General features: G+C 45.5%; 1 protein-coding gene across 1 annotated transcript in view; it reads left to right on the plus strand.

The window, feature by feature from the left end:
- The window catches only part of LOC124798755 (breast cancer anti-estrogen resistance protein 3 homolog), a 227,174-nt gene that overhangs the window by 103,946 nt on the left and 96,644 nt on the right, over positions 1-26,584 (plus strand). Inside the window, exons 3-7 of the mRNA XM_047262283.1 lie at positions 14,027-14,313; positions 18,453-18,464; positions 18,985-18,988; positions 20,305-20,376; positions 20,449-20,616. Coding sequence (XP_047118239.1) covers positions 14,027-14,313; positions 18,453-18,464; positions 18,985-18,988; positions 20,305-20,376; positions 20,449-20,616 — 543 coding nt within the window. The remainder of the gene's footprint in view (positions 1-14,026; positions 14,314-18,452; positions 18,465-18,984; positions 18,989-20,304; positions 20,377-20,448; positions 20,617-26,584) is intronic.

The raw sequence follows: 26,584 nt of genomic DNA on the forward strand, positions 1-26,584 counted from the left end.
TTTTCTCTTCATTGCTGCTACATTTAATTGTAGTAAACTCGCGGTATCACGTACTGTTTGTTTTTCGAACCATTTGAAATCAGGGTTTCAAACGCTTCCGTGTGAAATGGTCCTGCATAATTTTCTGCATCTACGTTTTCTTCTGTTTCATCTGCTTGCAATTCGTGGAGTTCGATCGCCGCGCGGAGCGCCGGCGGGTGGAGCACAGACTAGACAGTGCAGAGATATAACGATGAGCCAAAACATTATGACCACCCGCATGATAGCTTGTTTGTCCATCTTAGGAACGAAATACATTACCTATTCTGCATATCAGGGATCCTACAGTTGTGGAAGTATGTGACATTAAATGTCTACGCACCAGATCACGGAATTCGCGAAAATAACGGGCCGCTGATTTGCGTACGTGGTGATGGCGACCTAGGTGGGTTCCATAGGACTTACATCAGGCAAATTTGGTCGCCGAGACAACATGAGTTCATTATGGTGCTCCTCAAACCACTGTAGCACGGTTCTCGCTCCGAGAGACGGACAATTACATTGCTGAAAGATGAAAGCGCCGTCGGGGAAGCCATCAGGTATGAAGGAATGCAGATGGTTCGCAGCTGTTAGCGTGTCTTCGATTACTAACATAGGTCCCATGCATACGTAGGAGAAAATCCCCCGTAGCATAATACTGCTCCCACCAGCCTGTGTCTGTGGCACGCTACACGTTTCGAGCCGCCGTCCACCTCGATGACGGCGTTTGTGGAGACGACCATCGACCTAGTGATTCACCCGAAGAGCCGTTTCCATTGATCGACAGTCGAATCCCGATGATCCCATGCCCACTGCAATCGTAACTAACAATGTCGTTGGGTCAACGTGTGAACAAGTAGGTGTGGTATGGTGCGGAGCACCATGTTCGACAGTACACGGTGAATAGTGTGCTCCGAAACACTAGTGCGTGGACCACCATTGTGTTCATACGGCAGAGATGTCACAGATCACTATCTGTCCTGCTTTGCTGAGCAGAAAAGCCTCCGAACAGTCGTGGACGTCCAATCATTTAGCGCCTAGAAGTAGTTTCACTGTCCTCCTACCTCTTTCTGTAGGTGCTCACGACAGTAGCATGTGAACATTCGACCAGCCTCTCCGTTTTTCAGATACTCATTCATAGGGTTTGCGTAGTAATAATCCGCTCCTTGTCAAAGTCGTTTATCTCAATGGATTTCGCCATTTGCAGCCCCTATCTTCGCTAGGGTGATCCCCCATGCGGTTTGCTCCGCTTACACACTTTTGTCACCGCGTCAATTGCCCACAAAGACACCAGGCGGCAGTCAACGTCGCGATGGGCAGTGGCAATGACGTTTTGGCTTATCGGTGTGTTTGCTCGAGGTTGATAATCCAGATTATCCTGAATGCGTATAACTGAGGTCCGGTGAACTGAGTCCCCACAACAATATCCTTTTAGTTATTTACATATCATCATCCGTGCTACACGCTCCGCCCATCTCAATCCAGATGATTTCACTATTCTTCTAGTGTTTTTCTAGTAGATGGATCTGCATAAATAGTATACACCTCATGACTGTACCTCCCTTTCTATGTTCCTGTTTTACAGTTTGGGCCAATGATTCTTCGCAAGTTTCTAAGACGTTTACATTGACGCGAAAAAATTACAGCACCAAAAAATAACTAACGTAGAGTAATGAAATTTCGAGAATATATTCGTCGAGGTAAGATAGTTCAGAGATTAACGTTGCAGGGTCATAGGTTAATACTGTGAACATGTGTTGTGGTTGAATCTTTTTTTTTACGCAAAAGGGGACAAAAACGACAAAATTGTATATAATTACGCCACTTTTATTATATGCATAATCTCGTTCTTGTCTAATGTAAATGCAGTCTTCCAATTAAAAACTTGGCCTATGGACTTTCTGATGACTTACATACATGCCAGATCTTTCTAAAGGCTTGACGTGTCCTGAAGTACTAAATTTTTACAGTAGTCCTTTTGATAATAGCCACAAGGCCGAAAATGGAACCCATAGTGAATTTTATGAGCAAATAGTATTTGCTGTTAAAAGGAACCATGATGTCCTCAAAGAAATTTAACATGACTGGAAACCCTAACCACACAAAGTCTGAAAAGAAATGCAACCACTTGTTTATATGCAATAAATTAAACAGTTGTTCTGTTGCATTACAACAAACGACCTATCCTCCCACCCTCCCGAGTTAACAAGCTCTTTCCTCCTCAATTGTGAACGGATCGAAATAAATAATTCTTCGATAATTCGGAAATCATTAGGTGTGATGTATATGTAAAAATTCCATATTTTCCAATGTTCTGACGATTCCACCTGGTTAGAAAATGATCTTACATCACGATATTTAACGTAATTGTCTTTCGAAAACAAAAGATTACTGAGTGTACCTTTCACTGTCGTCGGGCTGTGTGTGTCATGTAATGGGTTATCAGAGGGCGAGTACGGATTTTCTGCATGTTATCGCTATGTTTCAATGTCCCAATTGTGAAGGGTATTCCTGCTAATGGTTTGCACATTTCTTATAATTGGAGATTGCACCTATTGGTTGTGCTGTCTTGAAGTTTCATTCTTAACCCTCTACATGCGACATATCTAGCCAAAATGAAAAGCAATTGATTTATTTTCATATCGCACTTGAAGAGCAAACGATTGCATTGGTTAAGCAAGACGCGATTGTCAAAAGAAAGAGAGCTACTGAACGCCCATATGCTGCGTACCAATCTGTGGTGAATGGCGGGATCATCTGCTGAACGTAAAACAAGAAGGTGCGCAGGATGTGCTAAGAGAAAGAAGGCAACTAAAACAAATACCTTATGTAGCTCATATCAAACAGTTTTGTCGGAGAACTGTTTCACACCGTACTAAAAGTACAAGGCTCGATGAGACTGCCTCATGAGACACTCGAGTTTCAGTGTAATGATAAAACAGCTTGTCACCTGGAACAATCTACCGAAATGTCAAACACTTGCAATCATAAATAGGATCCAAGTGCTTTTCTGAAAATATTTATCACAAATGAAGATACAGGATGCTCATTCATGTCATGGTCACAGGAAAATATAGTCCCCTCGTCAAAATGCCAGTGGGACACATACAAGGTTACTCATAAGTACCTCCGGGGTTTCGTAAAACGACTGCACGGAAACTACAAGGGCTACAGAAAAATGACACCTATCGGTGGACTAGCTTAGCGCCCGCTGCTTCGCTCGCGTACACTGCATGCTCTGCACAGATTTTTTTCTTTAATAGAATTTGTGCTTTGTACAGAAACTGCGACGTCTTATAAACCTTTCGCACCAGTTAAGGTCGTAGAAGCATGGTCTTTTACACATATGCTTCTGACCAAAAAGCGTTTCTGGTAGCTGGAGTCGGAGGTCTTTGTTAATCTTGCCTTTTGACTTGTTGTGGCGACATTTCTATAGAAACTTTCATCCCCTAAGACGTATTTCTTTAGAAGGCAAATAGCAGTTTTCATAGATTTAGCATTATAAATGATTTCGTAATTGCAATATTTTCATAAAACATTCCAGCCTCTATTTCACCAGATATTTCCATTCACTTGGGGATTCAGCTTCCAGAAACGCTGAAACCACGTACTTTTCTTTATTTCTAACCGAGAAGTCAAATACCAATTTTCATAGATATTGCTTTAAATTGCTTTAATAGTTCTTTAATATTCACCCATTATTTCTCCCCCCCTTACCGGTTAAATTTCCACAACTGCTGAAACCCGTATTTATTTATTTCTGACCAAAAACCCAAATGCCAAATTTTGTAGTTCTAGCTTCAAAATTGCTTTAATAGCGACATATATCCAGAAACCTTTCATCCCCTATTTCACACCCTTAGGGGTGGATTTCGAAAAATCTCATATTCAGATCAACACCCTCTCCAAGTCTCATGTACCTATCCTTAGCGGTTTGGGTCAGGCAGTGATGAGTAAATCGGTCAGGACTTTTCCTTTTGCACCAGAGATACGAGTACAGCACCTCTCGAAGGTCCAACTCGTAATACAGACCGTCGTGCAGATGCACCAAGAGGCGAGCATATCAGAACATGTAGACAAATCATCCCCTCTGCACTGTCGCGCATCGAATCGGTTCGCGCCTGCATGTATGCAACCCAGGGAACAGATCTGCATAGCGAGCTGCAGGCATGTATTGACATTTTCGGAGTAACAAACGATGTCAGTATTAAGCACCTTTAATGTGAGTTAAAGCCTTGGAGGGATGCTCCATCCGCTGATATGTGTCTATTTTCTGTATGTCTTGCAGTTTTTGCGTAAACATCGTCTGAAACTCTGGTGGTACTTATGAATAACCCTGTATGTCTCACCCCCTCCCTCTGATGAGAAACGATTTGGTGGGAAATACACACATCAAAAAAAGTTTTGCATCACCTCGGTTCCCAGAACTCCTGAAGACAGATGTTGACTGTGGATATTGTATCACATACACAATCCCTTTGACTGTTCAGAGATGTCACTAAACCCGCCCAAAGATGTAAACATCCATGCATGAGCAGCGCCTATTAGACAGAGGGGAGTCCGACAGCCCGTCAGTTCCAGTCATTCCACATGGAAGGAGGTACACGCCTCATGTTGTCTTTAGTTCAACCATGCCTAGACGGTCAATGCCGCGGTTCGATCACGTCCGCATTGTTGCTTTGTGCAAGGATGGGGTCTCAACAAGGGAAGTGTCCAGGCGTCTCGGAGTGAACAAAAGCGATGTTGTTCAGACATGGAGGAGATACAGAGAGACAGGAACTGTCGATGACACGCCTCGCACAGGCCGCCCAAGGGCTACTACAGTGGGTGACCGCTACCTACGGATTATGGCTCGGAGGAACCCTGACACCACGCCACCATGTTGAATAATGCTTTTCGTGCAGCCACAGGACGTCGTGTTACTACTCAAACTGTGCGCAATAGGCCGCATGATGCGCAACTTCACTCTCGACGTCCATGACGAGGTCCATCTTTGCAACCACGACACCACGCAGCGTGATACAGATGGGCCCAACAACATGCCGAATGGACCACTCAGAACTGGCATCACGTTCTTTTCACCGATGAGTGTCACATATGCTTTCAACCAGAGAATTGTGGGATACGTGTTTGGAGGCAACTCGGTCAGGCTGAACGCCTTAGAGACACTATCCAGCGAGTGCAGCAAAATGGATGTTCCCTGCTGTTTTAGGGTGGCATTATGTGGGGCCGACGTACGCCGTTGGTGGTCATGGAAGGCGCCGTAACGGCTGTACGACACGTGAATGTCATCCTCCGGCCGATAGTGCAACTATATGGGAAGGATATTGGCGAGGAATTCGTCTTCATGGGCGACTATTCGCGCCCCCATCGTGCACACGTTCTGAATTACTTACTTAAGAATAACGACATCGCTCGACTAGAGTGGCCAGCATGTTCTCCAGACATGAACCCTGTCGAACACGCCTTGGATAGATTGAAAAGGCCTGTTTATGGACGACGTGACCCACTAACCACACTGAGGGATCTACGCCAAATCGCCGTTGAGGAGTGGGACAATCTGGACCAACAGTGCCTTGATGAACTTGTGGATAGTAAACCACGACGAATACAGGCATGCATCAAAGCAAGAGGGCGTGCTACTGGTTATTAGAATTACCGGTGTGTACAGCAACCTGGAGCTACACCTCTGAAGGTCTCCTGTATGATGGTACAACATGCAATGTGTCGTTTTCATGAGCAATAAAAAGGGCGGAAATGATGTTTATGTTGATCTCTCTTCCAATTTTCTGTACAGGTTCCGCAACTCTCGGAACCGAGGTGATGCAAAACTTCTTTGACGTGTGTATTTTTTTCATATTGTTATTTCTGACGATGATATTCATTAAATAATGTCTTTTCACACTGAAAAAAATTGGTAGTGAAAGGTTTGAATCCTGGAACTGGTTTTCTGTAGCGTCGTAGATGTACTAGTGTGCTGTCGCCTAGAGGAAACCGATGCATGCAGGGTTTGGCTTAGCGCTATAAACGTGACGAACGAACGTACACGCGATGTCATCGTTTAAAACCGCTTCAAAGGGTTACATGAGATGGCAGGCCGTTTGTACCAAGAGGAACTGCCGTACGAAAGGCGCGAATAATGGCGGCAATCGGAGCCAGAGGGCGCAAGGTGAGATAGGCGTCCGGAGCGCGCATTCAGAGTTTGCGCTGCCGGCGGCTGTGAAAGCTGCCGTTTGAAGCATTGCTCGCTTCGCTGCCCTGACACGCGTCCGCCCCGGGCTGTTTTAGAGAGCACGGCGCCGATCAATTCATCATTGGAGTGGCACTCTCTCTGCCAACACTGCGACGGGCGTCGCATCACCGCTGACGAGAGCGCTGCTGATGCTGCTGCTGCCGCAGCCGGCACTGATGCAAATTTCTTTTTCAATTGCCGGCTAATTTACGTAAAGCACTCTTGATATGCTGGACATCGAGCGGAAACAGGCGAATCGAAACAATGCCGAACATGGTGCCATTTCGTGGATTACGTGTGTTATCATATGGCTGATTACAGCAATGTGTTTTTCGCCATGTCATGTTGTTTTATCGACCCCTTTCCTAGAGTGTTGCAGGGATGCTGACAGAGGAAGGCTAGCAGTAGTAATTCGTGCATCCTTATGAAAGACTGTTCCTGAAACCTACGATAATTTTCACAGTCAGACCTTACCAAAGATGTCCATTACAAGCCACTAAAACGATCACCCGCTCAAGTGGTCCCAGTTTCATGTTGCAAAAAAACGTATTTAGAGTATTTCATATAATTATTGACCATGTAGAAAAGCTCAAAATGCTGTCATAACTACTCATTAAGTACGAGGATCACTCCAAAAGAAATTCACACAGTTTTTTTTTTAATCCATCTTTTTATTCTACATGTTCGAAAGTTTTACAGTGTGTAGGTACATCCTTTAGGAACATTATTTTCATTTCTCCTCATAATTTCCATCCCTCTCAACTGCCTTGCGCTGTCTTGGAACCAGCGCCTATATACCCGCACGGTTGGACCTGTTGGAGCCACTGTTTGGCAGCGTGCACAAGGGAGTCATCATCTTCAAACCTTGTTCCACGAAGAGCCAAAGATATTATAGTCACATGGAGCCAGGTCAGAACTGTAAGGCGGATGTTTCAGTGTTGTCCATCCGAGTTTTGTGATCGCTTTTTGAGTGACATGTGGCCGTGCATTGTGCAACAGCAAAATATCCTGCTTTTGCCGATGTGGTCGAACACGACTCAGTCGAGCTTGAAGTTTCTTCAGTGTCGTCACATATACATCAGAAGTTATGGTGGTTACACTTAGCATGATGTCCACAAGCAAGAGTCCTTCGGAATCGAAAAACACCGTAGCCATAACTTTTCCAACAGAAGGTGTAGTATTGAATTTTTTTTTTCTTGGGTGAATTTGCATGATGCCACTCCATTGATTGCCTCTTCGTCTCTGGTGAAAAATGATGGAGCCATGTTTCATCACCTGTCACAGTTCTTCCAAAAAATTCGTCTCCACCATTCTCATACTGTTCAAAAAGTTCGCTGCATACAGTTTTTCTTGTTCCTCTGTGGGCCACTATCAACATCCTGAGAACGCACCTGGCACGAATCTTCTTAAACGCCAAAACTTTCAGTATTCTGCAAACACTTCCTTAACCTATCCCAACGTAGCGTAACAATTCGTTCACTGTGGTGCGTCTGTCAGAAGTCATCAATTCGTTAACTGTCTGCACATTGTCTGGAGTGTGTGCAGTACGAGGCCTGCCGCTGCGAGGACAATCCTCAACATTGGCGAGTCCGCTTTCATCACGTAACCTGCTTGCCCACCGACTAACTGTACTGCGATCGACAGCAGCGTCTCCGTACACCTTTTTCAACATCTTGTAGATGTTTCCCACTGTCTCGTTTCCACAGCCTAGGAATTCTATGACAGCACATTGCTTCTGACGAACGTCAAGTGTCACAGCCATCTTGAAGACATGCTGTGACGGCGCCACTCACGGGAACAGGTTGAACTAAGTTTGAAAACAAGCGGGAAGGATGTATCTATACACTGTAAAACTTTCACACATGCAGAATGAAAACTGTATTTTTGCAAAAATAGTGTACATTTCTTTTGGAGTGACCCTCGTACTATGATCTTATTTCAAAGGTGTAACGCAATAAGCCAAGTATTAAAAGACAGACACTGTATAATACATTTTCAAATGTAAGGTGAATGGCGAGAAGTGCCAGAACATTAAGATAACAACATTTTTAAATGCAATATTTAAAAATTACTGCTTTCGCTGTGAAAAAAACACCTACAAACGTCTGATTAAAAATGAGTTTTTCACGCGCAAATTACCCACGTTATATTCATCTAGCTTTTGAGAACGAGAGCACGTAGTGACTTCCAGCCAACTTAACACACAATTTAGAACAAGGAAGAAACTTTTTGTCGCTGACAGCCCCCACGAAATGAAGAAAGGAAAAAGTTTATCTCTTACTACCGTTTCTGATGCTCATTCAGTAAAACATCACCACGAGGCATGACATTTAAATTTATTACTTCTTTACTACGAAATGTATTGGCAATAGATTTTGCAGAGAGCATCCACTGAATGTGCCTGCAAAGTGATATAACCCGTAGTTCAGAAGATAATATTTCGTTGACGCCCACCTACGTGAGGAAAAATGATCATCATAATAAAATAAGAGAAATCAGAGCTCCAACGAAAAGATTTAGATGTTCCTTTTCCCCACGCGTCATTCTAGAGTGGAATGGTAGAGAAATAGTATGAAAATGGTTCGATGAATGCCAGGCACTTAAGTGTGAATTGCAGAGTAACCATGTAGATGTAGATGTAGATGTAGATATGACGTCATAAACATACAGATGTGCGAAAAACTCACTTTTAATCAGACCTTTGAAGCTGTTTTATTCATGGGAGAAAGCAGTAGTCTTAAATATTACATTTAAAAATGTTGTTATTTGAATGTTCTGGCATTTCCCACCATTCACCTTGCATTTAAAAATGTATATATTTAGACAACAAATGAGAATGACTCTCACTACACCAGTATTATTTAATGTATGTATAGACAACGTCGTAAAGACATGGCAGAATAAAGTAGCGCACCATTATAAGATTAATAATAAACTTGTATATACACTCTTGTTTGCAAATAGCCAAATAATCTTAGCGGATTGCTAAGATAAATTACAGAGGGCAATTTGGTCTTTGCACACGGTACCAGATTGTTATAATATGACGGTATCTAAAAATAAAACTAAGCTAGTGGCATTCCATGGTAAGGAGCATTTAAGAACAAAAATAATAATTGATGATAAATCGTTAGAACAAGTATATAATTTTATTAAATACCTTAGATATGAGACGTCATATATTATATGCCGTGATGAAGAATGCAAATTGTACGAATTTTAACTGTTGGTAGGTACTATATAAATTGCACTCTTTTCAAAAAAGTTAGGAGACAGTCTAGACGTTTACAATATTTTGGCAGTACCAATATGTGTGGTCCCCAGTCTATGGAGGAGGATTGAAAAAGCGGAGACGAAACCTCTAAGACCACTAGCTCGTTACAAACTCACACTTCGGAAGTGTAATAGTGAAGTTACGAATGTACTGACCGTAAAAAGCACAGTTTGGAAGAAATGGCGTGAACACATTCAAAGGACGTCAGCTGAACGAAATATGTACAGTAATACTCAAATACACACCACCAGAGAAAAGAAATGTTGGGCGTCCTAAGAAGAGACGGGAAGATTAGCTACAATCTACTTGAAATTGGAACAGACAAGCGTGCGTAAACTAATACTGGATATGATGACGATACTACGGTACCAGTGTTCGGTCGACGCACTGACTCAGGAAACAGCACGCCGGTACTTCAGAATACTTAAGAGTCTGCTTAAAGCGAGCAAAACACGAGGTCCTGCCGGAATTTTTGTAGGATTTCACACTGCGTACGCCGTGTAATTAGCCCCTTTCCTGGCTAACGTTAACGAGATCCGCTCGCGCAACGAACAGACGCGTGTGACTTTAAAAGAGCGCAGGTTACTCGTGTTTACAAAAGCACAGAATTACAGACCAATGTCGCTGACGTCCGTCTGTTGCGAGATCCCTAATCATATTCTGACCTCAAACATTACGACTTTTGTACAAGCTTCTGTCAAAGGCACAGATACAGGAAAAAGACCGGTAGTATGGAACACAGCTTTGATTTACCCATACACGTCCTGCAAACAACAGATGCAGGTGCATAGTTAAATATGCGAAAGAACTTGTTCCTATTCTAGCAGCAGTTTATCGTAGATCGCTGGAGCAACGGAGGGTACCTAGCGACTTTAAAAAAGCTCAAGTCATTTCCGTTTTCAAGAAGGGTTGTAGGGCAGATTTACATCATTATAGGCCTATATCGTTGCATTAGTCTGTTGTAGAATCATGGAACGTGTTTTATGACATCGACGCGTATAAGGCATGAAAGGCGTTCTGTGGTATGGCAATCCACGCTGCATTCACCTGGTTCCGAAGTTCATCTGAGGTGGTTGGTATTGGGTCGCAGCGCTGTACATGTCGTTCTCGACTGGCAACAAACCTGGTGGTCCAGGACGAAAGGCTGACATCCTATGACACCAAGAAGACACGTGTTCGTGCAGGAACATATGGTCGTGCGTTGTCTTGCTGAAAAATGGCGTCTGGTGTATTGAACAGAAAGGATGTGGCTGCGGGTCGCAGAATGTCATTTACGCAAGTCACCCTGGGCACCCTACATTATAAGTCCTTGAGTTTCCGCTGTATGTCTTGTGCAAATGCCTCGTCTGCGGCGAACCAAAATGCTGCCATCATTGTCAAACAAACAGAACGTGGATTCGTCCGAAAACACTATCTCATGTCACTCCTGTTCCCAGTGACGTCATTCTATACAATATTGCCGTCTAGCATGGTTCTGCACATTCGTCAAAGGTAGGCGGAGAAGTCGCGACGCGCACGTAACCCACGCCGTAATAAACGGCAACAGATTGTCTGTCACCCCTGACAGTGTACGATGCATTACACTGTTTCAATAGAGCCGAGGGGGACGTAGATCTGTCCTGTATTGTCGTTCGAATGAGATGTCGATCGTCTGTTGGGGGGGGGGAGTTCGGGTGGTGTATGTCCTAGTCGTGTTCTACTGCCTTCTGTGAACCACTCTTCACACACCCACTGCAATGCCGAAACACTTCCTCCCACATGACCAACAGTTTCGCGGAGGGATGCATCACATTGTATCACGCCAGAATGCACCCTTATTTCGAACTCACTGATTTCTGACGGGACGGTCCGCGCATGCGTCTGCGAGACATCCTGCATGTCCACCACCTTCAGTTTTTGGGGACAACGAGAGCCGCAGGCAGGTGGTGTTGCGCCGCGATATCGATGTTGATCTTGAACCCGCGGGCCAACATGGTAATAATGCTAATCATTTCTGCCGAACATACGAGGGTGAGTCAAATGAAAACCTTAAATTTGTAATAACAAACCGAAATTTCGCGCCGTTATCCTGTAAGTTGGTAAGTGTGCTACGAACAGCGTGCAGAATGGCCTGTAGGTGGCAGCATAGTGCAGATGCACACATATTGTCGCAGTATCTGTATAAAGATGGCCGCCCCACTTGCGACTTGCACCAGGGAAGAACAGCGTTCTGTTATTCGGTATTTGCATAGTGAAGATGTGAAACCCATTGAAATTCATCGCGGATGAAGGTTCAGTATGGTGCAGCAAGTCTACGAATGGAGTAGAAGTTCGCATATTGTGTGACTTCAGTGGAAGATGCTCCTCGTCCAGGTCAGGCACAACGAGTTGTGACTCCACAGAACATTGCAGCGGTTGAAGCCATAATGAAGGAAAACCACCGAGTGACACTGAATGACATTGCAGCATGTTTGCAGATTAGTCATGGGTCAGCACACCACATTGTGCATCATGTGCTCCAGTTTCACAAAGTGTCTGCAAGATGGGTGCCACGGCAGCTGACTCCTGAAATGAGAGAACGACGTGTTGATGCTTGTGAAGAACTTCTTCAGCGCTTTGAACGAGAAGGTGATGGCTTCCTTGCAAGAATAGTTACTGGGGATGAAATCTGGGTTCACTTCCACCAACCAGAAACGAAGAGAGCGAGCAAGGAAAGGCGCCACATCACCAAAACCAAAGAAGTTTCGACCAGAATCATCAGCAGGGAAGGCTATGCTGACTCTTTTGTGAAGCGCTTTGAACGAGTAGGTGATGGCTTCCTTGCAAGAATCGTTACTGGGGACGAAACCTGGGTTCACTTCCACCAACCGGAAACGAAGAGAGCGAGCAAAGGATGGCGCCATTCCTCATCACCAAAAAAAGAAGTTTCGAACAGAACCATCAGCAGGGAAGGTTATGCTGACTCTGTTTTGGGACGAAAAAGGCGACATTTTGGAGCATTACATGCCTAGAGGGACCACTGTCACCAGTGTATCATACAAAGATCTCCTAAAAAATCATCTGCGGCCTGCAATCAAATCAAAGCGACGTGGATTGCTGTCAGCAGGTGTCCTTCTGCAACATGACAATGCAAGGCCCCACACTGCTCGTACAATAGTTGCAACAATCACAGACCTGCATTTAGAGTGTCTTCCTCATCCACCATACTCACCACACCTTGCCCCAAGTGATTTCCATATGTTTCGACCACTCAAAGACGCAATTGGAGGAAATAAGTTCCGCTCTGATGAAGAGGTACGCCACGCGGTGCATGAGTGGTTGCGCAGACTACCAAAAGAATTTTTTTCTAAAGGAATTTATGCACTTCGTAAGCGCTGGAGGACTTTCTAACAACCCTACCACAACAAAGGTCAAAATTTAATAATGATTGTGGTGTTGCTCACGGTGCTTAATACTGCATTTTCGGGCAACAACAAAGTTATTATGTGGCAGGTGTCATTAGAGCACAGTTAATAAAGTCATTCCATGTAATAATAAATAAACTAGGCACTCATCTTTTCGTGTTTCCCACGCCCGTCTCGTTGTAAAATCATGGCTCAATCGTCGAAAATCTAGGTGGTAATGATTCCAAGCTCGGATGCAAAGAGGCCTAGGTTTTGTTATGCGATATTCAAAAGTTTTGTAGATGCGCTTCACAAACCATTCTTGAAGATTACACTTTTGTAGGACAATGGTGATGTAAAAAAGTAATCAGCATTCCGAATTTAAGTTATATTTCTTTTTTATTACTTTTGCTCCAATATCACGTAACACACAAAATTTCACTTCACAATACGAAACATACTTGAAAACATTTTCCTCACTGTTAAAGTTCGCATTTTATAAACTGACTACAGTATGCGTCTTTCCAACATGAAGTCCAAGACTTGACTTTCTCAAGGTCCGACTCTCTAACAACTAACTAATAATCGCTTACGCGCCCAAAAATCAGAGTTACAAGTACGTCAAAGATCATAGTGACAAAAGAAAGAATACACATAAGAATAATATTATTGCAACGTAAACATATCGATGTATCAAAGTACCTCTACATTAATGAAATCAAATCTGAATGTTGTCTCAGAAATATGTTAACTACTTCACAGAAATACAGTAGAATATAGCTGGTATCGAGAGGTTCTGGTGAGGTGCCGTAATGGTTATGTAATTCAAGTACCATTACAACTTGCATTGAGCGTGGGGGAGATTATGTTGAAAAGTTCCACTTCTGCATAATAAATATTTTAAAAAATATTTAAGGTTTTCATTTGACTCGCCCTCGTACTAATGTACGTGCCCTGTGAATATGAACGTTCTATCTGTAGTCGTACAAGGTGTTCAATTTTTCTGATCATGAGTGTGTAACCGATCTTCAGTTTCCATTTCCAGTCTTCTAGTGATGACGTTTAATTACTGGTTCGGTGCACTGTAACTGGTGGCTCCTTGTCGCCTCCTGACCTGCGGACCCGCCGCGCCGGTTGCAGGTGGTGATCCAGCCGGACACGGTGTACGAGCGCGTGCAGTACCAGTTCGAGGAGGACGCGTACGACACGGTGCCCGACCTCATCACGTACTACGTGGGCAGCGGCAAGAGCGTCTCCACGGCGTCCGGGGCGCGCATCTCGACGCCGCGCAACCGCCTCTACCCGCTCTCCTTCTACGCCTCCAAGTACGGCCTGCAGCAGCAGCAGCACGTCTCGCCGCTGTCGTCGCCCGGGGGAACCCCCGCGCTGCGCTACAACCCCTACAACTCGTACCGCGCCGCGCCCCAGCAGGTCAGTCACACACTACTGTAGCTGTAGCTGTAGCTGCCGTATAACTGGTTCATCAAGGCCTTCAGCCATATGTGACGTCATCCTGTATCGAAGACCAGTGAACTATGAGGGTCATTCAAAAAAAAATGCACATTATTTTTTTTTTAATCCATCTTTTAATCTACAAGTTTGAAAGTTGTACAGTGTGTAGATACATCCTTTACATCTGCATCTACATCTTTACTCTGCAATTCACATTTAAGTGCTTGGCAGAGGGTTCATCGAACCACAATCATACTATCTCTCTACCATTGCACTCCCGAACAGCGCGCGGGAAAAACGAACACCTAAACCTTTCTGTTCGAGCTCTGATTTCTCTTATTTTATTTTGATGATCATTCCTACCTATGTAGGTTGGGCTCAACAAAATATTTTCACATTCGGAAGAGAAAGTTGGTGACTGAAATTTCGTAAATAGATCTCGCCGCGACGAAAAACGTCCTTGCTTTAATGACTTCCATTCCAACTCGCGTATCATATCTGCCACACTCTCTCCCCTATTACGTGATAATACAAAACGAGCTGCCCTTTTTTGCACCCTTTCGATGTCCTCCGTCAATCCCACCTGGTAAGGATCCCACACCGCGCAGCAATATTCTAACAGAGGCCAAACGAGTGTAGTGTAAGCCGTCTCTTTAGTGGACTTGTTGCTTCTTCTAAGTGTCATGCCAATAAAACGCAACCTTTGGCTCGCCTTCCCCACAATATTATCTATGTGGCCTTTCCAACTGAAGTTGTTCGTAATTTTTACACCCAGCTACTTAGTTAATTTGACAGCCTTGAGAATTGTACTATTTATCGAGTAATCGAATTCCAACGGATTTCCTTTGGAACTCATGTGGATCACTTCACACTTTTCGTTATTTAGCGTCAACTGCCACCTGCCACACCATACAGCAATCTTTTCTAAATCGCTCTGCAACTGATACTGGTCTTCGGATGACTTTACTACACGGTAAATTACAGCATCATCTGCGAACAACCTAAGACAACTGCTCAGATTGTCACCCAGGTCATTTATATAGATAAGGAACAGCAGAGGTCCCAGGACGCTTCCCTGGGGAACACCTGATATCACTTCAGTTTTTCTCGATGATTTGCCGTCTGCTACTACGAACTGCGACCTGACAGGAAATCACGAATCCAGTCGCACAACTGAGACGATACCCCATAGGCCCGCAGCTTGATTAGAAGTCGCTTGTGAGGAACGGTGTCAAAAGCTTTCCGGAAATCTAGAAATACGGAATCAACTTGAGATCCCCTGTCGATAGCGGCCATTACTTCGTGCGAATAAAGAGCTAGCTGCGTTGCACAAGAACGATGTTTTCTGAAACCATGCTGATTACGTATCAATAGATCGTTCCCTTCGAGGTGATTCATAATGTTTGAATACAATATATGCTCCAAAACCCTACTGCAAACCGACGTCAATGATATAGGTCTGTAGTCCGATGGATTACTCCTCCTACCCTTCTTAAACACTTGTGCGACCTGCGCAATTTTCCAATCTGTAGGTACAGATCTATCGGTGAGCGAGCGGTTGTGTGTGTTTGCTAAGTACGGAGCTATTGTATCAGCCAGTTTAGGAACAATATTTTCATTTCTCCACATGATTTCCATCCCTCTCAACTGCCTTACGCCATCTTGGAACCAGCGTCTGTATACCCGCACGGTAAAATTCTGGACCAACCTGTTGGAGCCACTGTTTGGCAGCGTGCACAAGGGAGTCATCATCTTCAATCCTTGTTCCACGAAGAGAGTCTTTCAGTTTCCCAAAGAGATGATAGTCACATGGAGTCAGGTCAGGACTGTAAGGCGGGTGTTTCAGTGTTGTCCATCCGAGTTTTGTGATCGCTTTTGCCGATGTGGTCGAACACGACTCAGACGAGCTTGAAGTTTCTTCAGTGTCGTCACATATGCATCAGAAGTTATGGTGGTTCCACTTAGCATGATGTCCACAAGCAAGAGTCCTTCGGAATCGAAAAACACCGTAGCCATAACTTTTCCAACAGAAGGTGTAGTATTGAATTTTTTTTTCTTGGGTGAATTTGCATGATGCCACTCCATTGATTGCCTCTTCGTCTCTGGTGAAAAATGATGGAGCCATCTTTCATCTCCCGTCACAATTCATCCAAGAAATTTATCTCCACCATTTTCGTACTGTTCCAAAATTTCGCTGCATACCGTTTTTCTTGTTTCTTTGTGAGCCACTGTCAACATCCAGGGAACCCACCTGGCACAAACCTTTTTTAACGCCAACACTTTCAGTATTCTGCAAATATTTACGTCTCCTATCCCAACGTAGCGTAACAATTCCTTCACTGTGATGCGTCTGTCAGCAGTCACCAATTAGTTAACTGTCTGCACATCGTCTGGAATGTGTGCAGTACGAGGCGTGCCGTTGCGAGCACAAATGGTTCAAATGGCTCTGAGCACTATGGGACTTAACAGCTGAGGTCATCAGTCCCCTAGAACTTAGAACTACTTAAACCTAACTAACCTAAGGACATCACACACATCCATGCCAAAGGCAGGATTCGAACCTGCGACCGTAGCGGTCGCGCGGTTCCCGACTGAAGCGCCTAGAACCGCTCGGCCACCCCGGCCGACTATGCGAGGACAATCCTCAATATTGCCGTGCCCGCTTTCATCACGTAACCTGCTTGCCCACCGACTAACTGTACTGCGATCGACAGCAGCATCTCCACACACCTTTTTCAACCTCTTATGGATGTTTCCCACTGTCTCGTTTTCACAGCACAGGAAATCTGTGACAGCACGTTGCTTCTGACGAACGTTAAGTGTAGCAGCCATCTTGAAGACACGCTGTGACGGCGCCACTCACGGGAACAGGTTGAACTAAGTTTGAAAGCAAGCGGGAAGAATGTATCTACACACTAAAACTTTCACATATGCAGAATGAAAACTATTTATACAAAAATAGTGTGCATTTCTTTTGGAGTGACCCTCGTACTATCGACTTTTGTTAGCGTTCGATGTATGGTTCTTGAGAGACCCATATTGGATGTATTAATCGATATTCTGGGACTTATTAATTTAACAGAATTAATGTAATAGAAGTATGTTCTGTAATACTTGATGTTGCGTAAATATAAGAGTGCTCTCTCTCTCTCTCTCTCTCTCTCTCTCTCTCTCTCTCTCTCTCTCTCTTTCTCTCTCAGGAGTGAGCTCTCATTGTCAATAATTTACAAATTAAGCATGAAAGACGCAAATGTGACTAAATATTCAAAACTCGTTAATCATCTGGTACAACAAACTATCTCCCAGAAAAAAAGCATAGAGAAGAGTGATACATTGTAGCGTGTCTCGTTGGGTGAACAGCAGTAGCTATGGCTAGGGTCTCTGTCGCCTCCCCGAAGAGTCTGAATCAATACAGATTATCGAAAGATGGAAGAAATTGCCTTCGAAGGCGTACCGACTGCCATTGTTCCCTAGCAGATCAATAACCTGGTGATCTTCTGTCCCAGGCGTTGCATTTTGTTTCTTACAGCAGCTAGTAAACAAGTGATTAACAACACGGGACAGCATGGAAGCTACACACTAATGAAAGTCAGTATAGTCTGGCAATGCATCTTTTTAGAAATGGACATGTAAATGGACATGTAAACTACCACAATAAAACAGCAGCTTGGCGAGCAATAGACTTGCTGTAGGACGAGTCAGGCGTAGAACAAGTCAAAAGAGCAGTTCAAGCAAACAATAACGTCTTCAGAGTAGAGACCTGTCCCTAGAGACAGCGCTAAAATGAATTCACATGATTGGCTAAAACAAAGAAGCTAGTCATGGGTCAAGAACGCGGTCACAGTAACGGTGCTGGACAATACAGCTTACCCGCGTCTCGCGGTACAAACGTAGCGACAGCACAGACGCGTGCTTCGTAAGTCTAAACATCACGAGCAACTCTTGGACGGTTAACACAAGGCTGCTCCCAGGGTAATGGAAGACAACACTTGACACAAAATGACGGTAACCGGTGCACATGAATCTCGCGATGTCGACACATTTAGTAACTTCAACGGAATGGGGTGGAGAACTGCTCTCTGGGCTACTTAAATACTCGGTCGATGAACTACAGTTCACCTCCTCGGTGTACAAAAAGGTCCTAGCAGCCAACATCATAGAGGCTGGAGGTGTAGCCGTTCCAGCTGTTGTGGCCAACTGGAGCGGTCAAGCTCATGCCAACAGGTTGGGTGGTCCGAACTGGCGTGGATTCCTGGAACGCGGGAGACTTCGTATGTCTCCGCCACCGTGTGGCTTCAACGACGATTCAAAATAACCGTCAGGAAGCCAAGCTAGATTTCGCCATCTTGGCCGTTTTCTATATTAAATAATCAGGGAATGCCAAAACTATATAAAGAATGAAAAGACTTGTAGAAGCAGACTTTGGGGAATACCAGTCTGAGTCGCTTACAAGGGAACCTCCCCATCGCACCCCCCTCAGTTTTAGTTATAAGTTGGCACAGTGGATAGGCCTTGAAAAACTGAACACAGAACAATCGACAAAACCGGAAGAAGTTGTGTGGAACTATGAAAAAAATTAGTAAAATATACAAACTGAGTAGTCCATGCGAAGATAGGCAACATCAAGGACAATGCGTTACACGGAGCACCGTGGTCCCGTGGTTAGCGAGAGCAGCTACCAAACGAGAGGTCCTAGGTTCAAGTCTTCCCTCGAGTGAAAAGTTTAAATTTTTATTTTCAGTTTGTGTGACAAACTCTTATGTTTTCATCACTTTTTTCGGAGTGATTATCACATCCACAAGAAAACCTAAATCGGGCAAGGTAGAAGAATCTTTTTACAAGTGTACAAGTTAGGTGGGTCGACAACATATTCCTGTCATGTGACGCACATACCGTCACCAGTGTCGTATAGAATATATCAGACGTGTTTTCCTGTGGAGGAATCGGTTGACGTATGACCTTGCGATCAAATGTTTTCGGTTCCCATTGGAGAGGCACGTCCTTTCGTCTACTAATCGCACGGTTTTGCGGTGCGGTCGCAAAACACAGACACTAAACTTATTACAGTGAACAGAGACGTCAATGAACGAACCGACAGATCATAACTTTGCGAAAATAAAGAAAGTTAAATTTTCAGTCGAGGCAAGACTTGAACCTAGGACCTCTCGTTCCGCAGCTGCTCACGCTAGCCACGGGACCACGGCGCTCCTTCTGCTACAACCTCCTTGATGTTGCATATGTTGCGCATGGACTACTCAGTTTGTATATTTTACTAATTTTTTTCATAGTTCCACACAACTTCTTCCGGTTTTCTCGATTGATCTGTGTCCAGTTTTTCAAGGCCTGTCCACTGTGCCAACTTATAACTAAATCTGAGGGGGGTGCTATGGGGAGGTTCCCTTGTTAGGAATGTAGGAACACGTGATGACCTAGTTACTTCGCCTTAGAAAATAGACTGAACAAAGGCGATCCTACTTTAGTAGCATTTGTACATTTAGGGAACGTCTTTAACACTTTTGATTGCAATACGTTCTTTGAAATTCTGAAGGTATCATAGATGAAATAAATGGAGTGAAAGGTCAGTGACCAGACTGCAATTACAAGAACCGAAGGACATAAAGGGAAGCAGTAACTGAGAAGAAGAAGACGGGGTTGTAACGTGTCCCTGATGTTATTCAGTCTGTACATCGAGCAAGCAATAAAGGAAATCAAGAAAAAAGCCAGAAAGGAAATAAAGTTCAGAGTGAAACAATGGAAAGTACATTGGCCGATGAAACATATTTGTTGCGGTTATTTTCTTAGTTTCATTAGTTGTTTGATCAGCTTATGTGTACCATAAAAACAGTAAAGAGCTTATTGGGTGTTTTGGAGCCCTCGCACGTTATCCCCACCCGCTAGGGGCAACTTGTGAAGTTACCGCATAGTGGGGAGCGCGTTGGTAGAGCAGTTGTGTTGGGACGTTGCAGCGGCGCGGCGACACGCCGCCGCGGCTGCCCAGCAAGAAGCAGCGCAGCCAGTCGCTGACGCCGGCCGACTCTGCGGGGCAGCTGTGCCGGCAGGCGTCGCGCGGCCAGGGCGGCGGCTACCTGCACCACCAGCACCAGCAGCAGCACCAGCAGCAGCAGAACCACCAGCAGCCGGCGGCAGCGGGGGAGCGCGCCAGCAGCGCAGACGGAGTCATCCAGACGGGCACGCTGGGCAGGCACGACCCGCCGCCCGCCGCCAAGTTCTCCACACACTCGCTGCCGCGCTCCGCCGGGCTCGCCGGCAAGCACCAGGTCTGTGCCTCCTCACCTCAGCCCCGTGCCTATCAAACCTCTTCTAACCGATCGACTTCTTTGTCTCAATCGACTAGTTGTAGCGAGTATTCAAATGCAGATGTATGTAAATAAGCAGAATAAGGCGCTGCCGCCGGCAACGCCTATATACGAGGTGCATTCAAGTTCGAAGGCCTCCGATTTTTTTTCTAATTAACTACTCACCCGAAATCGATGAAACTGGCGTTACTTCTCGACGTGATCGCCCTGCAGACGTACACATTTTTCACAACGCTGACGCCATGATTCCATGGCAGCGGCGAAGGCTTCTTTAGGAGTCTGTTTTGACCACTGGAAAATCGCTGAGGCAATAGCAGCACGGCTGGTGAATGTGCGGCCACGGAGAGTGTCTTTCATTGTTGGAAAAAGCCAGAAGTCACTAGGAGCCAGGTCAGGTGAGTAGGGAGCATGAGGAATCACTTCAAAGTTGTTATCACGAAGAAACTGTTGCGTAACGTTAGCTCGATGTGCGGGTGCGTTGTCTTGGTGAAACAGCACACGCGCAGCCCTTCCCATACGTTTTTGTTGCAGTGCAGGAAGGAATTTGTTCTTCAAAACATTTTCGTAGGATGCACCTGTTACGGTAGTGCCCTTTGGAACGCAATGGGTAAGGATTACGTCCTCGCTGTCCCAGAACATGAACACCATCATTTTTTCAGCACTGGCGGTTACCCGAAATTTTTTTGGTGGCGGTGAATCTGTGTGCTTCCATTGAGCTGACAGGCGCTTTGTTTCTGGATTGAAAAATGGCATCCACGTCTCATCCGTCCGCATCTCGTGGTCGTGTGGTAGCGTTCTCGCTTCCCACGCCCGGGTTCCCGGGTTCGATTCCCGGCGGGGTCAGGGATTTTCTCTGCCTCGTGATGGCTGGGTGTTGTGTGCTGTCCTTAGGTTAGTTAGGTTTAAGTAGTTCTAAGTTCTAGGGGACTGATGACCTAAGATGTTAAGTCCCATAGTGCTCAGAGCCATTTGACCCATTTTTTTTCGTCTCATCTAGTATCACAACCGACGAAAAGAAAGTCCCATTCGTGCTGTCGTTGCGCGTCAACATTGCTTGGCAACATGCCACACGGGCAGCCATGTGGTCGTCCGTCAGCATTCGCGGCACCCACCTGGATGACACTTTTCGCATTTTTAGGTCGTCATGCAGGATTGTGTGCACAGAACCCACAGAAATTCCAACTCTGGAGGCGATCTGCGATCTGTTCAACAGTCATTCGGCGATCCCCCAAAACAATTCTCTCCACTTTCTCGATCATGTCGTCAGACCGGCTTGTGCGAGCCCGAGGTTGTTTCGGTTTGTTGTCACACGATGTTCTGCCTTCATTAAACTGTCGCACCCACGAACGCACTTTCGACACATCCATAACTCCATCGCCATATGTCTCCTTCAACTGTCGATGAATTTCAATTGGTTTCACACCACGCAAATTCAGAAAACGAATGATTGCACGCTGTTCAAGTAAGGAAAACGTCGCCATTTTAAGTATTTAAAACAGTTCTCATTCTCGCCGCTGGCGGTAAAATTCCATCTGCCGTACAGTGCTGCCATCTCTGGGACGTATTGACAATGAACGCGGACTCATTTTAAAACAATGCGCATGTTTCTATCTCTTTCCAGTCCGGAGAAAAAAAATCGGAGGCCTTAGAACGTGAATGCACCTCGTAAAACAAGTGTCTGGCACAGTCGTTACATCGGTCACTGCTGCTACAATGGCACGTTATCAAGATTTAAGTCAGTTTGAAGATGGTGTTATAGTCGGCGCACAAGCGATGGGACACAGCATCTTCGAGGTAGCGATGAACTGGGGATTTTCCCGTACGACAATTTCACGTGAATATCAGTAATCCGGTAATACATCAAATCTCCGGCATCGCTGCACCCGAAAAAGATCCTGCAAGATCGGGACCAACGACGACTGAATATAATCGTTCAAATTGCTGCATATTTCAGTGCTGAGACATCAACAAGTGTCAGCGTGCAAACACTTTGACCAAACATCATCGACATGGGCTGTTATAGCCGAAGGCCCACTCATGTACCCTTGATGACTGCACGACTGTTTGATGAAAGAGTTTTCATGAAAGAGTTTCATTGCGGATGCACAGCCAACGTCCCAACACCTACAGGTTCAAATGGTTCAAATGGGTCTGAGCACTATGGGACTTAACTTCTAAGGTCATCAGTCCTAGAACTTAGAACTACTTAAACCTAACTAACCTAAGGACATCACACACATCCATGCCCGAGGCAGGATTCCAACCTGCAACCGTAGCGGTCACGCGGTTCCAGACTGTAGCGCCTTTAACCGCTTGGCCACACCGGCCGGCGAACACCTACAGGAATAGAATGAAATTTTCACTCTACAGCGGAGTGTGCGCTGATATGAAACTTCCTGGCAGATTAAAACTGTGCGCCGGACCGCCTTTGCAAAGGTCCCGAGTTCGAGTCTCGGTCCGGCGCACAGTTTTAATCTGCCAGGAAGTTTCACCTACAGGAATCATAAATCTGCTAGTAAGGGGTTAATGGGCGGGTGTCGATGCGGTGCGATGGGCGAGAAGTTGAGAATTTGGGTCTGACGGAAAGCGTGTGCGGATGCTCGAGGCGGATAATTTAACCGTCGAGTCCTGGTCCGGCACAAATTTTCAGTTACCGTTTTCGCTGTGCTGCAGTGCACTGTGCGGCTGGAAGTCGTTATTACCTTCCTCTCTCTTTCGCATCCCGTTTCTTTTCCATTGCTTTCACCCCTATTATTTACGAATGGAGTGGCCTATGGTATCTGCCACTGCGAAACCGGGCAAGCGTGCTTGTGTCGTCACAGAAGTCTCTTCATTTACTCTCTGACTTCAGTAGGAGCGCTGTTGAAGTGTGTGATCGGATTGGGCAGCAGTATAGAGGAATTATGAGCAAAGTTTTAACAGATTGTAAATCGTAGTCTGGAGAGTTACGTGCCTAGTAAGTTCATAGAGGATGGAAAGGACACACCATGGTTTAAAAACGAAGTTCACCGGATTCTGGGGAAGCAGTGGCTGTGGCACTCTAGGTCCGAAAGGGGACCCACAGATGACGACAATCGAAGGTTAGTAGAGATTCTGGCATGTGTGACAAGATCTGTGCGCGAAGCATACAACATAACCACCGTCACACCTTAGTAAAAGATCCGGCAGAGACCCCAAGAGAATCTGGTCTTACCTAAAATCGCTAAGCCAGTCTAAGGCTTCCATTCAGCCACTTGTTGACCACTATGGTGTGGCAGTTGAAGATAACAAAACGATAGCCGAAGTTTTAAATTTTACGTTCAAGAAATCGCTCACACAGGAGAACCGTACAAACTTACCGTCATCTGACATCGGACAGACTCCCATATGGACGACATACAAATAAGCATATCTGGCGTAGAGAAACAACTGAAAAATTTGAAAACAAATACAGTCATGCTCATAAATTAAGGATAATGCTGATACAAGCTGAAACAACGCTCTGGTGGGCGGTTTACGGGTTTAAATCACCTCGGGGTATGATCAAGCGGTGCATTTAACCTCCGGTCGTCGCACGGTGGCGCTGGCAGCAGTCCACATACGCAGAGGCGTGTTGGTGCATGTCAGAGTACGGTGCAGCGAGTAAGTGTGCAGACGTTTTCAGACGTGCTAATGGTGACTGTGTGTTGAAAATGGCTCAAAGAACACACATTGATGACGTTATAAGGGGTAGAATACTAGGGCGACTGGAGGCTGGTCAAACACAGCAGGTCATAGCACGGGCCCTCCGTGTGCCACAAAGCGTGATCTCAAGATTATGGCAACGATTCCAGCAGACAGGAAACGTTTCAAGGCGCTACAGTACGGGACGTCCACAGTGTACATCACCACAAGAAGACCGTAATCTCACAATCAGTGCCCGCACAGACGGCCACGGAGTACCGCAGGTAGCCTTGCTCGGGACCTTACCACAGCCACTGGAACAGTTGTCTCTAGACACACAGTCTACAGGCGACTGAACACACATGGTTTATTCGCCTGGAGACCTGCAAGGTGCATTCCACTGACCCTGGTCACAGGAGTGCCTGTAAAGCCTCGTGTCAAGAACACAGTACATGGTCATTGGAACAGTGGTCCCAGGTTATGTTCACGGACGAATCCAGGTATAATCTGAACAGTGATTCTCGGCGAGTTTTCATCTGGCCTGAACCAGGAACCAGATACCAACCCCTTAATGTCCTTGAAAGGGACCTGTATGGAGGTCGTGGTTTGATGGTGTGGGGTGGGCTTATGATTGGTGCACGTACACCCCTGCATGTCTTTGACAGAGAAACTGTAACAGGTGAGGTGTATCGGGACGTCATTTTGCACCAGCATGTCCGCCTTTTCAGGGGTGCACAGTGTCCCACCTTCCTCCTGATGGATGATAACGCACGGCCCCACCGAGCTACCATCATGGAGGAGTACCTTGAAACAGAAGATAGCAGGCGAACGGAGTGGCCTGCCTGTTCTCCAAACCTAAACTCCATCGAGCACGTCTTCGATGCTCTCGGTCGACGTATCGCTGCTCGTCTTCAAACCGCTAGGACACTTGAGGGGCTCCGACAGGCACTGGTGCATGAATGGGAGTTGCTCGATCACCTGATCCAGAGTATGCCAACCCGTTGTGCGGCCTTTTTACGTGTGCATGGTGATCATATCCCATATTGATGTCAAGGTACATGCGCAGGAAACAGTGGCGTTTTGTAGCACATGTGTTTCGGGACGGTTTTGTCAACTTATCACCAATACCGTGGACTTACAGAACTGTGTTGTATGTGTCCCCTATGTGCTTATGCTATTAGCGCCAGTTTGTGTAGTGCCACGTAGTGTGGCAGTGCCACGTTGTGTGGCACACGTTGTGTGGCACCACGTTCTGCAATTATCCTTAATTTATGAGCATGAGTGTAAATCACCAGGTCCAGATGGAATGCCAGCTCGATTTTACAAAGAGTACGCTATATCATTGGCCCCTTACCTAGCTTGCTAGCACAAAGACCCAAGCGACTGGAAAAAGGCGCAGCTATAAGCGTGTGCAAGAAAGGTAAAAGAACAGACCTGCAAAATTATAGACCAGTATCACAATTCAAAATCCTTGAGCATATTCTCAGTTCGAATATAATAACTTTCTTGAGACTAAAAAGCCTATGTCCACGAATCAGCATAGTTTTAGAAACCATCGCTCATACTGAGACCTATGGATGAAGGGCAACAGGAAGACTGCATATTTCTAGATTTCCGGAAAGCATTTGACACGATGCTCCACTGCAGGCTGTTAACCTAGGTACGAGCATATGAAATAAGTTCACAGATATGTAAGTGGATCGAAGACATCTTAAATAATAGAACCCATTATCATGGCCTGGACGGCGAGTGTTCATCAGAGAAGGATACACTACTGGCCATCAAAATTGCTACGCCACGAAGATGACGTTTTACAGACGCGAAATTTAACCGACAGAAAGAAGATGCTGTGATACGCAAATGATTAGCTTTTCAGAGCATTCACACAAGGTTGGCGCCGGTGGCGACATCTACAACGTGCTGACATGAGGAAAGTTTCCAACCGATTTCTCATACGCAAACAGCAGTTGACCGGCGTTATCAGGTGAAACGTTGTTGTGAAGCCTCGTGTAAGGAGGAGAAATACGTACCATCAGGTTTCCGACTTTGATAAAGGTCGGATTGAAGCCTATCGCGATTGCGGTTTATCGTATCGCGACACTGCTGCTCGCGTTGGTCGAGATCCAATGACTCTTTGCAAAATATGGAATCGGTGGGTTCAGGAGGGTAATACGGAACGCCGTGCTGGATCCCAACGGCCTCGTATCACTAGCAGTCGAGATGACAAGTATCTTATCCGCATGGCTGTAACGCATCGTGCAGCCACGTCTCGATCCCTGAGTTAACG

The sequence above is a fragment of the Schistocerca piceifrons genome, chromosome 5, assembly GCF_021461385.2.
Source record: "Schistocerca piceifrons isolate TAMUIC-IGC-003096 chromosome 5, iqSchPice1.1, whole genome shotgun sequence".
Taxonomy (NCBI): domain Eukaryota; kingdom Metazoa; phylum Arthropoda; class Insecta; order Orthoptera; family Acrididae; genus Schistocerca; species Schistocerca piceifrons.